The sequence below is a fragment of the Alnus glutinosa genome, chromosome 11 (assembly GCF_958979055.1).
Source record: "Alnus glutinosa chromosome 11, dhAlnGlut1.1, whole genome shotgun sequence".
Lineage (NCBI taxonomy): Eukaryota > Viridiplantae > Streptophyta > Magnoliopsida > Fagales > Betulaceae > Alnus > Alnus glutinosa.
In genome coordinates, this window is record NC_084896.1 from 10,429,266 (window position 1) to 10,442,500 (window position 13,235).

The window sequence follows — 13,235 nt, forward strand, 5'->3', positions numbered from 1 at the left end:
ACTTTGCAGCTTGGGATCCGTGGCAATTCAGCATGTTCGTAGGACAGCAAACCAGGCTGCGCATTATTTGGCTAAATATGCCTTGTCATCAAATTCTGATATTTCCTGGAGTGAGGATTGCCCTCCTCTCCAGCAAATTGTAACTGATGAACAAGTTTCAGCTCTCTCTTGAGTTATAATAAAAACTCAGATTTTCAAAAAAAAAAAAAAATTGTTTAGTTAAAATTAAATTGTTAGTAATTAGTTAAGGAATTAAATGTTTGGTTTCTATCTTTTACGTACCTATATTTTTTTCTATCGATCTCCATACAAAAGGTGTGCAAATTCATCATATTTCCATCTCAACACAAGTGTAGAGTCCCGTCATATTCCTCCACCCCAGTGGTCGGAGACCAACCCCAAATTCCCCCCCCCCCCCCTATTTCTACTTCTTCTTCTTTTTTCTGTTTTTTAATTTTTTTAGGGTTTAACTGTTTTGTTATTGTTTTTTTAACACTTTACCATGGGCATTTTTGGGACATTTCCCTTAAAATGTGGGTCATTTTCCATCAGAAAAGACGGAAATGGCTTATAGATGGGCAATATTAACAATTTCAAAAATTTAATGGGTATACATTGCCACTTTTTAAAAATTAAAATAAAAAAATAAAAGAAAAATAGTCCAACTTTGATAGAGTAAAATATGTTTTTTCCTAATATATATAAAGATAAAAAAAATTTGAGAGTTTTGTTCCTGGGAGGGGGGGAGAGGTTTCACGCGTCCCTCCCCCGGTGGTGTTTTTCCCCCCCTCCCCCTTGCCCTTTTAGGCTGGGATGGTCTTTCGTTCCTCCCTGGCTAGTACCAGTGGAGTGTTTGTTTTCCTCCAGCCATTAGGTTTTTAGAGTTTTTGTTCCCCCGGGTTTGATCCGGTAGTGGTTGTTGTTCCCCGACAGAAGACTAAAACGGGATTTGGGTTGGGAAGCGGCTCTCTAGTGTGTTTTTTCCGGCGGAGTTTCTGACCTGTTTTTCTTTGTTTGAGTTTCATTCTTTGGTGTCAGATCTGCTCACTTCGGCGGGTTCTTCCGAGACACGCGCCTCACCACAGTGGTCTCCAGCTTCTTCCGGTCTAGCAGCCTCTAGCCACGGCAGTGTCGGTCCTTCACGCTCAGCGCGTGGCCTACACGCGCCAGGGAAGTCTCTCCCTGGACCGGCGCATGTGTGTCACAGCTTGTCTTCCACGGCGAGGTTGGGGGCTTTTTAGTGGATCCGAGGTCTTCTAGCGGATTTTTGCTATTGAGAAGGTCTCTGGTGGCCACACGCGCCGTCGCCGGCGACGGCGCCACCCGACGCCGGTCCCGATTTGTGCTTCTGGTTTAGGGTGTTTTATTTCGTTTTTTTTTTTAGTGTTTTCTCACGGTTTACCTTTGTGATGCTTAAAAGTTACTGGACTATTTATTGGCCTAGGTGCTAGATCTGTCCTCTTCTATTTGTGAGTTGTGCTTTAAATGTAAATAGTGGCTCATTGTTGTCCCTGTAACGATTTGTATTGTTCAGGTTGCTGTTTCAAGTCAGATTTATCTGGCTTAGGATATTGGGGTCTTGAACCTCTTGGTTTTGTCCTTACCCTTGGACTTTATTCATTAATATATGATGGCATATACATTTGTTCAAAAAAAAAAAAAAAAAAAAGGATGAAAGTAATAAATGAAAGCAAAAACCAAAATAGAAACAAGGAGATGAAGTAGTAGAGACTCATTTAAGGCAAAAGATATATATTTTTATTGTATCGACCCTGCCACAGCGTAGTAACATTCTCTACACCTCGATCGGTTTAATTACTTGTGAATAATAATAATAATATATGTAGTAAATGTAAGATATTCTCTAATATTTAAAGTATGGTCCAAATGACACATGTGATTTAGTGTATAGAGCTAGTTTAATTAAGTACAAAGTGAAGGTGTTTGATATTTTATTCACATGAAGACATAATTAATGGAATTCTAATTGGGAATTAAGTTTTATTCTTTTATGGGAGGGATAATTAAATTAAAATTTTGATTGAGGGTTTTTAGCTAGTGTATAAATAAAGAGCCTCTATTATATCCAAAATTTGACATAAGTTAGAAGAATTTCTCAAAGAAGAAAATTTGTGCGGTGGGATTTTTTTTTTTTTTTTTTTGCATAGAATCAAGAGCGAACTTGAACAACACGGTTTGAAGTACGTAAAGTTGTTTGTGTTATGATAAATTATTTTATCAGAAACCTAACATTATAAATCTTTTGAAGGTAAAAATTAAATTTAAAGTTAATTAATTGGAGACTTGTGGTAACAGGTACGTACCCATTAAAAAAAAATTGGTCTGATATTAGTCTAGACTTTGTGGAGGGGTTACCTACTTCTTAAAGGCATTCGATGGTTTTGGTGGAAGTGGACCAACTCTCTAAATACAGTCACTTTATTTCTCTTCCTCATCCTTATACAGCAGCCATAGTGGCACGTGCCTTCATTGCCAATGTCTTCAAGTTACATGGCATGCGCACTTCAATAGTCTCAGACCGAAACCCTACTTTCACAAGTGCATTTTGGAAAGAGCTATTTCGGTTGCAGGATACTACTTTGTGCATGAGTACAAGTTATCACCCTCAAACCGATGGGCAAACTGAGATTGTGAAGAAGTGTTTTGAGAACCACTTGCGTTGCTTTACTCAAGACCAACCTAAGCAATATTGGTACAACATAACTTTGCATGCTTCCATTCGCATGACCCCTTTTTGAGGCTGTGTATGACATTCCTCACACTCGGCTTTTGTCTTATGTTCCTGGTACTACTACTGTTAACACAGTCAGTGGCGGAGACAAAGGGGGGCGGGCAGGGGCGCCCGCCCCACCTAAATGGCTGAGAAATTTTTTTTTTACAGATATTTTTTAAAAAAATTACATTAAAAAGAAGAAAAAAAAATGTTGATGCTAGCCCGCCCCTCCTGCTGATAACAAACGGGAAAAAAAAAATTACATTTACATGGAAAAACCAACCGTCAAAGAAAATTTTATCAAAAAAAAAAAAAAAAAAACCAACAACAATCATTAAATTCTCACTTGCTCAGGAAAAGGAACGGTCGAACGAACAATTTTGTGGAAAAAAAAATACAAATCTGCAAAAGCCAACCATAAGAAGCCATTAAGCCAATAATACAAATCTTCTTCTCTGACCTCCGGCATCTGCACCACCTCCTCGCTCCTCGGCAAACTGCAGTCGGCAATATCTCGCATGGTAAGCACTAAGCAAGCCATCTACCTTTTTTTCTTTTCTTTTCTTTTCTAGTACTGGGCAATGGGCATAGTGGATGAGACGAATAATAGACTGCAGATTTTCTTTCATTTGCTTTTTTCTTTCAAGATAACTAGATAAGGGGCGAAATATGTGGTTGAGAGGTTCACGACTTTTCAACGTTACCAGATTTTTTTTTTTTCTTTCTTTCTTTCTTTCTTTCTGTTTTGTTGATTTTCTTTCTTTCCTTTTTTTCTTTTGTTTTTCCAACTTATCTTGACTTTTCAACGTTGCCTTTTCAGGATTTTTTTTTCTTTTTCTTTTTCTTTTTGTTGACTTATCTAACTTTTCATATTTTTTTTTTCTTTTTATTTTGTTGACTTCTGTAACTTTTCAATTTTTATTTTTTATTTTTTTTGTTTTGTTTTGTTAATTTATTGACTTTTCAGATTTATTTTTTTTGCCTTTTTGTTTTGTTGACTTCTTTTCAGGTTTTTTTTTTTTTTGTTTGAATTGTTGCAATGTGAGTCATGTGACTTGTCAGGCCCACAACCGCATTTTTTTTTTTTTTTTTATTAAGTTAATTTTCTTTGTATTGCTTTTCTTTATTACTTACGGTCATTGCAAATTGCAATTTGAAGCATATATAATTTTATTGACTCATCTTTTTTATTATAGTTTTTTATTTATTATTCTGATGAGAACAACATTGTCATTTTTTTTTTTTTTTTTTTATAAGGTTTTCTTTATACTTTGGGATTGGTTCAACTGGCCAAGTGACAAGTTTCAGTAGAATTTTTGCCACTCTCAGGTATGTTATTTGCTATTGTTTGTTAATTTGTTAGATTAATAGCTATCAGAATATGCTAATAATTTTATTAGAATATCATTAGAGTATGTGTCATTAGGCCATTAGTTGTTTAGTGTGAAAAGTCTTAATACTAATAGATAAATAAATTTTCAGGTTTCCAAAAACTCTTAAATTACAACATGAGCAAGTCAAAAACAATTGATGCATTTTTTAAGAAAAAAGATGCTGATTCAAATTCTAAAACGTCTTCCTCAACATCTAATCATCAAACTTTAGCTCCTGAGCAAGTTGCTTCTAAGATGCCAAGAATTGAATTTCAAGAAGTTGAGTTAGTTGACATTTCTACCCTACAACATGATCCAGGGTTACGTCCTCAAATGTGGGAATATCCTGTTAATCAACAGGATGAAATTAGACATGCTTATCTTAAAGACGGTCCATATAGATTCATTCCTCCTGATAGTCTTGGATATCCGTTTTCAGGAAAAGGAAAAAATCGTCGGAGATTTCAATCATCTTGGTATAAAATGTTTCCTTGGTTAGAATACTCTCCTACAAAAGATGCTGCTTATTGTTTACCCTGTTATCTATTTTGTAAAAAGCCAACGGGACGGTTTGGAGCTAATGCATTTACTATTGACGGATTTCGTAATTGGAAGAAGGTTAATGATGGTATGAATTGTGCTTTTTTGGTCCATATGGGAAATGGGCCATGTTCACCTCATAATAATGCTGTTAAGTATTGTGACACTTTGATGAATCAATCTCAACATATTGATAAGGTGATAGATAAGCAAACTTCAAAAGAAAAAATGAACAATCGATTGCGATTGAAGACTTCAATTGATTCTATTCGGTATTTAATATCTCAGGGATGTGCTCTTAGAGGTCATGATGAAAGTCCCGATTCATTAAATCGTGGCAATTTTCTTGAGTTGATAAAACTTATCTCCATTTACAACGAGGATGTTGCTAAGGTTGTTTTAGAAAATGCTCCACAAAATGCGAAATATACTTCACATCATGTCCAAAAAGAGATTTTACATGTCTTGGCAAAGAGGGTACGAGATGCAATTCGTGAAGAAATTGGTAAATCAAAATTTTGCATTATTGTTGATGAGGCACGAGATGAGTCTAAGAGAGAACAAATGGCTATTGTTTTGAGATTTGTTGACAAAGATGGATTTATACAAGAACGCTTCTTTGATATTATTCACGTTAAAGATACATCGGCGTTGACCTTAAAAAATAATATATCTGATGTTCTTTCTCGATATTGTCTTGATATTCAAAGTATTCGTGGACAAGGGTATGATGGTGCTAGCAATATGCGTGGTGAATGGAAAGGATTGCAAGCATTATTTCTTAGTGATTGTCCTTGTGCATACTATGTTCATTGTTTTGCTCATCGATTGCAATTAGCATTAGTTGCTGCATCTCGAGAGGTAGTTTATGTTCATGAGTTCTTTTCAAATTTGAATTTCATTATCAATGTGGTTGGTGCTTCATGTAAACGTCATGATGAACTACAAGCAGCTCAAGCAGCAGAAATCGCACATTTGATAGCTATTGATGAACTAGAAACTGGAAAAGGAGCTAACCAAATTGGCACTTTGAAACGAGCTGGTGATTCTCGATGGGGTTCTCATTATCATTCTATTTGTAGCCTAATAAGGGTGTTTGGTCCTACTTGTTCAGTGCTTGAAAATATTATCAAAGGAGGATCTACTTACTCTCAACGTGGGGATGCTAATGCTGCTTATAAAATGATTACATCCTTCAAATTCATATTCATTTTACATTTGATGATGAAAATCATGGGTACTACCGATTGTCTTTGTCAACATTTACAGCAAAAATCTCAAGACATCTTGAATGCTATGAAGCTAGTTTCTAGTACAAAAACACTCCTCCAAAAATTGAGAGATGAAGATTGGGATAATTTGCTTGAGGAAGTAGTATCTTTCTCCAAGAAATTTGAAATTGACATTCCAGATTTGAGTGCTCGTTATGTTGAAGGTCGAGGTCGTCATCAACGGGATCACATCACGGTCGAGCATCATTATCATTTTGACATATTCAATGCTACTATAGGCTTTCAATTGCAAGAGCTCAACAGTCGATTTGATAAAGGAGCAATAGAACTTTTGACACTTAGTTCATCTTTGAATCCAAATGATGCTTATAAATCCTTTAACATTGATGATATTTGTAGTCTTGTGGAGAAGTACTACTCTCTTGATTTTTCTGAGCAAGAGAAAATTCATTTGAGATATCAGTTGAAGCATTTTGAACTTGATGTGCTTAATCATCCAAAATTAAAAAACTTGTCTTCCACTGCGGAATTATGTCGAGGATTGATAGAGACAGGAAAATCAGAGATATACTATCTTATTGATAGATTGATTCGTCTTATTTTGACTCTTCCAGTGTCTACGGCGACTACTGAACGGGCGTTTTCAGCTATGAAGATTGTTAAAACAAGACTTCGTAACAAAATGGAGGATGAGTTTCTTGCAGATAATTTAGTTGTCTACATTGAAAATGAAATTTCTGAAAGTTTCAATTCAGATTTGATACTTGATGATTTTGTTTCTCTAAGGGCGCGTAGGATGCAATTTTAGACACTTTGTACTTTTGTATTTTGTGTTTTTTATTTTGTATTTTGTATTTTTTTTTTTTTTTTTTTTTTTTTGTATTAGTGCCTACATGTTAACTGATACATCAATTTGGCATATATTTGTGAAGTTTGATAGCACTACAAAAAAAATTGTTTTTTGCCACTTGCAGTTCGCCACGTGTACAGTCACTGTACACGTGGCGAACTGTTGGCCACGTGCAAGTGGCCACGTAAATACACGTGGCGGATCAATGTGACACTAACTGCACAGTTGGCCGCGTGTATTTTAATACACGCGGCCAATTTGCCACGTGTATTATTATACACGCGACCAGATGGCCGCGTGTATTAATGTACACGCGGCCAACTGGCCGCAGTATAAAATATATATATATATATATATATATATATATTTTATATAAATATTCTTTATATATATATATATATATATATATATATATATATATATATATATATATATATATATATATATATTTTATATATTCTTTTTATATATTATTTTATATATTTTTTTTTTTACTAAAATTCTGCAAATTTATTTCATCCAAAAATATCACAAAATCAAATTGAACAAATTAATCAAAACAACAATATTTAAAAATTCGAATACCATGTACTAATAAATATATTCATTACTAATAATAACTACTTACACAACAATATCAACAAATTTGAAAATCTTGATTTAATAAAGTTATTCGTTACTAACAAAAAAAAATACAAAATATCTACAAATCTGGAGGACGTCGCTGCGGATCACGAGGTGCAGTCCCGGGCGTGACCTCGCCAACTGTCGATTGTCCCGCAAGAGATGGTGTAACGGGCGATGGAGTCCCGAGAGGTTCCTTCATTTACTTCTCCGGGCTGGCCAACATGATCGGTATCTGATGCATCGTGCACGCCGAAGGCGTCATGCAACATGGCGTGCATGTCACCACCTTGTTCCAGGTCTCCGCCTTGTTCTGTGACTTCTACATGTTCAATGCCACATGCAGCCGTATTTGTGACACTGGGATGGTCGTGACCCCGAACAGGAACAGCAGGGTTTAGGGTTGTCTCACCGTGCATATACCAGAAACCGTATCCCGTGCACATTCCCTTCCCCCCTGTCAGGTGGGCAAGAACGTAATCTGGGGGGTGCCGCTGGTTATTCCGGCAGTACTTACATGGGCATTAAATTTTGCCATCAGCAGACCTACAGTTACGAACGGCGAATGCCACGAACGCTCTACACCCGTCGTTATACTGTGTCGTACCTCTAGGTGCTGACATCCACGACTTGTCCATATTCCTTTGTACGCGAGTTAACAGTCTGAAACGAAATATGTTATTTGATTACAGCAAATAAAGTGCTTGTTTGTTTAATGTTTGTTTTAAACAGTTAACTCAAAGTATCATTTTTTCATACTTTTTTTAGGGGTTAGGGTTTTTTCTTTTTAGGTTTTAAGGTTAGGGTTTAGGTTTTTAAGGGTTTAGTTTTTAGGATTAGGGTTTAGGGTTTAGGTTTTAATATTTGTAGGGTTTATGGTTTTTTAGGGTGTAGGGTTTTAGGGTTTAGGGTTTAACTAAAATAAAATAGTAATAAAAAAAAAATTAAAAAAAAAAGAGCGATCTCGAACCTTTTTCTTTTCTATTTTTTAATATTCTTCTTTCTTTTTTTAGGGTTTAGGGTTTTGTTATTTTTTTTTTTAGGGTTTAGGGTTTTAGGTTTTTAGGGTTTAGTTTGTAGGGTTAGGGTTTGGGTTTACCTCACCATAAAAAAGTAATTAAAAAAAAAAGAGATCTCTCCCTTTTTTAATTTTTTCTTTTTTTTAATATTCTTCTTTCTTTATTTATGGTTTAGAGTTTTAAGGTTTCTTTTTTTAGGGTTTAGGGTTAAAAAGGTTAGGGTTTAGGTTTTTAGGGTTATAGTTTTTAGGGTTTGGGTTTAAAGGTTAGGGCTTAGGTTGTTAGGGTTTAGTTTTTAGGGTTAGGGTTAAAAAGGTTAGAGTTTAGGTTTTAAGGGTTTAGTTTTTAGGGTTAGGGTTTTAAGGGTTTAGTTTTTAAGGTTAGGGTTTAGGTTTTTAGGGTTCTAGTTTTTAGGGTTTGGGTTTAAAAGGTTAGGGCTTAGGTTGTTAGGGTTTAGTTTTTAGGGTTAGGGTTAAAAAGGTTAGGGTTTAGGGTTTTAAGGGTTTAGTTTAGGGTTAGAGTTAAAAAGGTTAGAGTTTAGGTTTTAAGGGTTTAGTTTTTAGGGTTAGGGTTTTAAGGGTTTAGTTTTTAAGGTTAGGGTTCTAGTTTTTAGGGTTTGGGTTTAAAGGTTAGGGCTTAGGTTGTTAGGGTTTAGTTTTTAGGGTTAGGGTTAAAAAGGTTAGGGTTTAGGGTTTTAAGGGTTTAGTTTTTAAGGTTAGGGTTTAGGTTTTTAGGGTTCTAGTTTTTAGGGTTTGGGTTTAAAGGTTAGGGCTTAGGTTGTTAGGGTTTAGTTTTTAGGGTTAGGGTTAAAAAGGTTAGGGTTTAGGGTTTTAAGGGTTTAGTTTTTAAGGTTAGGGTTTAGGTTTTTAGGGTTCTAGTTTTTAGGGTTTGGGTTTAAAGGTTAGGGCTTAGGTTGTTAGGGTTTAGTTTTTAGGGTTAGGGTTAAAAAGGTTAGGGTTTAGGGTTTTAAGGGTTTAGTTTTTAAGGTTAGGGTTTAGGTTTTTAGGGTTCTAGTTTTTAGGGTTTGGGTTTAAAGGTTAGGGCTTAGGTTGTTAGGGTTTAGTTTTTAGGGTTAGGGTTAAAAAGGTTAGGGTTTAGGGTTTAAGGGTTTAGTTTTTAAGGTTAGGGTTTAGGTTTTTAGGGTTCTAGTTTTTAGGGTTTGGGTTTAAAGGTTAGGGCTTAGGTTGTTAGGGTTTAGTTTTTAGGGTTAGGGTTAAAAAGGTTAGGGTTTAGGTTTTAAGGGTTTAGTTTTTAAGGTTAGGGTTTAGGTTTTTAGGGTTCTAGTTTTTAGGGTTTGGGTTTAAAGGTTAGGGCTTAGGTTGTTAGGGTTTAGTTTTTAGGGTTAGGGTTAAAAAGGTTAGGGTTTAGGTTTTCAGGGTTTAGTTTTTAAGGTTAGGGTTTAGGTTTTTAGGATTCTAGTTTTTAGGGTTTGGGTTTAAAGGTTAGGGCTTAGGTTGTTATGGTTTAGTTTTTACGGTTAGGGTTAAAAAGGTTAGGGTTTAGGTTTTAAGGGTTTAGTTTTTAGGGTTTCGGTTTTAAGGGTTTAGTTTTTAAGGTTAGGGTTTAGGTTTTTAGGGTTTCGTTTTTAGGGTTTCGGTTTTAAGGGTTTAGTTTTTAAGGTTAGGGTTTAGTTTTTAGGGTTTCGGTTTTAAGGGTTTAGTTTTTAAGGTTAGGGTTTAGGTTTTTAGGGTTTCGGTTTTAAGGGTTTAGTTTTTAAGGTTAGGGTTTAGGTTTAGGGTTTAGAGTTTAGGTTTTAAGGGTTTAGGGTTAAAAAGGTTAGGGTTTAGGTTTTTAGGGTTATAGTTTTTAGGGTTTGGGTTTAAAGGTTAGGGCTTAGGTTGTTAGGGTTTAGTTTTTAGGGTTAGGGTTAAAAAGGTTAGAGTTTAGGTTTTAAGGGTTTAGTTTTTAGGGTTAGGGTTTTAAGGGTTTAGTTTTTAAGGTTAGGTTTTAGGTTTTTAGGGTTCTAGTTTTTAGGGTTTGGGTTTAAAAGGTTAGGGCTTAGGTTGTTAGGGTTTAGTTTTTAGGGTTAGGGTTAAAAAGGTTAGGGTTTAGGGTTTTAAGGGTTTAGTTTAGGGTTAGGGTTAAAAAGGTTAGAGTTTAGGTTTTAAGGGTTTAGTTTTTAGGGTTAGGGTTTTAAGGGTTTAGTTTTTAAGGTTAGGGTTTAGGTTTTTAGGGTTCTAGTTTTTAGGGTTTGGGTTTAAAGGTTAGGGCTTAGGTTGTTAGGGTTTAGTTTTTAGGGTTAGGGTTAAAAAGGTTAGGGTTTAGGGTTTTAAGGGTTTAGTTTTTAAGGTTAGGGTTTAGGTTTTTAGGGTTCTAGTTTTTAGGGTTTGGGTTTAAAGGTTAGGGCTTAGGTTGTTAGGGTTTAGTTTTTAGGGTTAGGGTTAAAAAGGTTAGGGTTTAGGGTTTAAGGGTTTAGTTTTTAAGGTTAGGGGTTAGGTTTTTAGGGTTCTAGTTTTTAGGGTTTGGGTTTAAAGGTTAGGGCTTAGGTTGTTAGGGTTTAGTTTTTAGGGTTAGGGTTAAAAAGGTTAGGGTTTAGGTTTTAAGGGTTTAGTTTTTAAGGTTAGGGTTTAGGTTTTTAGGGTTCTAGTTTTTAGGGTTTGGGTTTAAAGGTTAGGGCTTAGGTTGTTAGGGTTTAGTTTTTAGGGTTAGGGTTAAAAAGGTTAGGGTTTAGGTTTTCAGGGTTTAGTTTTTAAGGTTAGGGTTTAGGTTTTTAGGGTTCTAGTTTTTAGGGTTTGGGTTTAAAGGTTAGGGCTTAGGTTGTTATGGTTTAGTTTTTAGGGTTAGGGTTAAAAAGGTTAGGGTTTAGGTTTTAAGGGTTTAGTTTTTAAGGTTAGGGTTTAGGTTTTTAGGGTTCTAGTTTTTAGGGTTTGGGTTTAAAGGTTATGGCTTAGGTTGTTAGGGTTTAGTTTTTAGGGTTAGGGTTAAAAAGGTTAGGGTTTAGGTTTTAAGGGTTTAGTTTTTAGGGTTTCGGTTTTAAGGGTTTAGTTTTTAAGGTTAGGGTTTAGGTTTTTAGGGTTTCGTTTTTAGGGTTTCGGTTTTAAGGGTTTAGTTTTTAAGGTTAGGGTTTAGGTTTTTAGGGTTTCGGTTTTAAGGGTTTAGTTTTTAAGGTTAGGGTTTAGTTTTTAGGGTTTCGGTTTTAAGGGTTTAGTTTTTAAGGTTAGGGTTTAGGTTTAGGGTTTAGTTTTTAAGGTTAGGGTTTAGGTTTAGGGTTTAGGGTTTAGTTTTTAAGGTTAGGGTTTAGGTTTTTAGGGTTTAGTTTTTAGGGTTAGGGTTTAGGGTTTAGGTAAAAATATTTTTAGGGTTAAGGGTTTTAGGTGTTTAGGGTTTAGTTTGTAGGGTTAGGGTTTGGGTTTACCTCACCATAAAAAGTAATTAAAAAAAAAAGAGATCTCTCCCTTTTTTAATTTTTTCTTTTTTAATATTCGTCTTTCTTTTTTTATGGTTTAGAGTTTTAAGGTTTCTTTTTTTAGGGTTAGGGTTCAAAAGGTTAGGGTTTAGTTTTTAGGGTTAGGGTTTAGGGTTGTTAGGGTTTTATGGTTATGGTTTAGGTTTTTAGGGTTAGGGTTAAAAAGATTAGTGTTTAGGTTTTGAAGGTTTAGTTTTTAGGGTTAGGGTTTTAAGGTTAGGGTTTAGGTTTTAGGGTTTAGGGTTTAGGGTTTAGGTTGTTAGGGTTTAGGTTTTAGGATTAGGGTTTAGGTTTTGAAGGTTTAGTTTTTAGGGTTAGGGTTAAAAAGGTTAGGGTTTAGGTTTTTAGGGTTAGGGTTTTAAGGTTAGGGTTTAGGGTTTAGGGTTTAGGTTTTTAGGGTTTAGTTTTTACGGTTTAGTTTTTAGGGTTAGGGTTTTAAGGTTAGAGTTTAGGGTTTAGGGTTTAGGGTTTAGGGTTTAGGTTTTAGGGTTTTAAGGTTCGGATTTAGGTTTTTAGGGTTTAGTTTTTAGGGTTAGGGTTTTAAGGTTAGGGTTTAGGGTTTAACTAAAATAAAAAAGTAATAAAAAAATTTCACTCTTTTGTAGGGTTTAGGGTTTTTAGGGTGAACGGTATTTTGGGCTAGGGTTTAGGGTTTATGGTTTTTGCTTGTTTTTTAGAGTATAAAGCTTAGGGGTTTGGTTTTGAGATTTGATCATAGGGATTTTTATATTGGTTTTGATTTAGGGTTTAGGGTTTATTGTTTACATGTTTGTTATAAATTGAATAATAAAAAGAATTATTATAAATGGTAGACGGTGGCCAAATTTAATTTTCTGTATCTATCCAATAATCGTTGGATACGATCATTTTATTATAAAATGATAGCGAGTTTACTTTGAAATGTTTTTTTTTTTGTTTGTAAAAAAATTACCTGAAAATGAACAATTAAACTTTTTTTCTTTGTTCTTAAAAAACCCAAAAATTGTTGAAATAGTACCGCATAGTTATTTATATTTTATTGGTTTGGATCATTGATTTTATGATGAAGTTAATAAAATAATTACCACAAATAATAATCCACACACCAATTCGTAGTACAGTAAAACATATTACAAAAAAAAAAAAAAAAAAAAAATACCACAACTGTACGAATATTTTTCATGCATAACGACCAACCACATCAAAATACATAAAATTACACAACAATAGATATTCAAACCCAACAAAGTTAACAGCTTTGCATAGACCATTATTAATTTCTAAATCCACAATTATTATATGAAACTATTAAAAAAATTAGAAACAGATTTTAAACAAATTAATTTAAATGCACCAAGTTTATTATAGCCAAAAATAAAGAAAAAAAATTAATGCTAAAATTACTCACAAATATTTTTTTTTTTTGAGTGATTTGTATGCTCCTTAGCCAAAATGTACCTGCATTAAAACATATTAGT

At 34.5% G+C, this 13,235-nt stretch overlaps 1 protein-coding gene across 1 annotated transcript; it reads left to right on the forward strand.

Annotated features, from left to right (window-relative positions):
* The first annotated feature begins 4,242 nt into the window (after positions 1 to 4,242).
* Positions 4,243 to 6,687, forward strand: LOC133881096 (uncharacterized). Its single transcript, XM_062320058.1, has one exon. It carries the CDS (start codon positions 4,243 to 4,245, stop codon positions 6,685 to 6,687), a length of 2,445 nt encoding a protein of 814 aa, XP_062176042.1.
* The last annotated feature ends 6,548 nt before the right edge of the window (positions 6,688 to 13,235 follow it).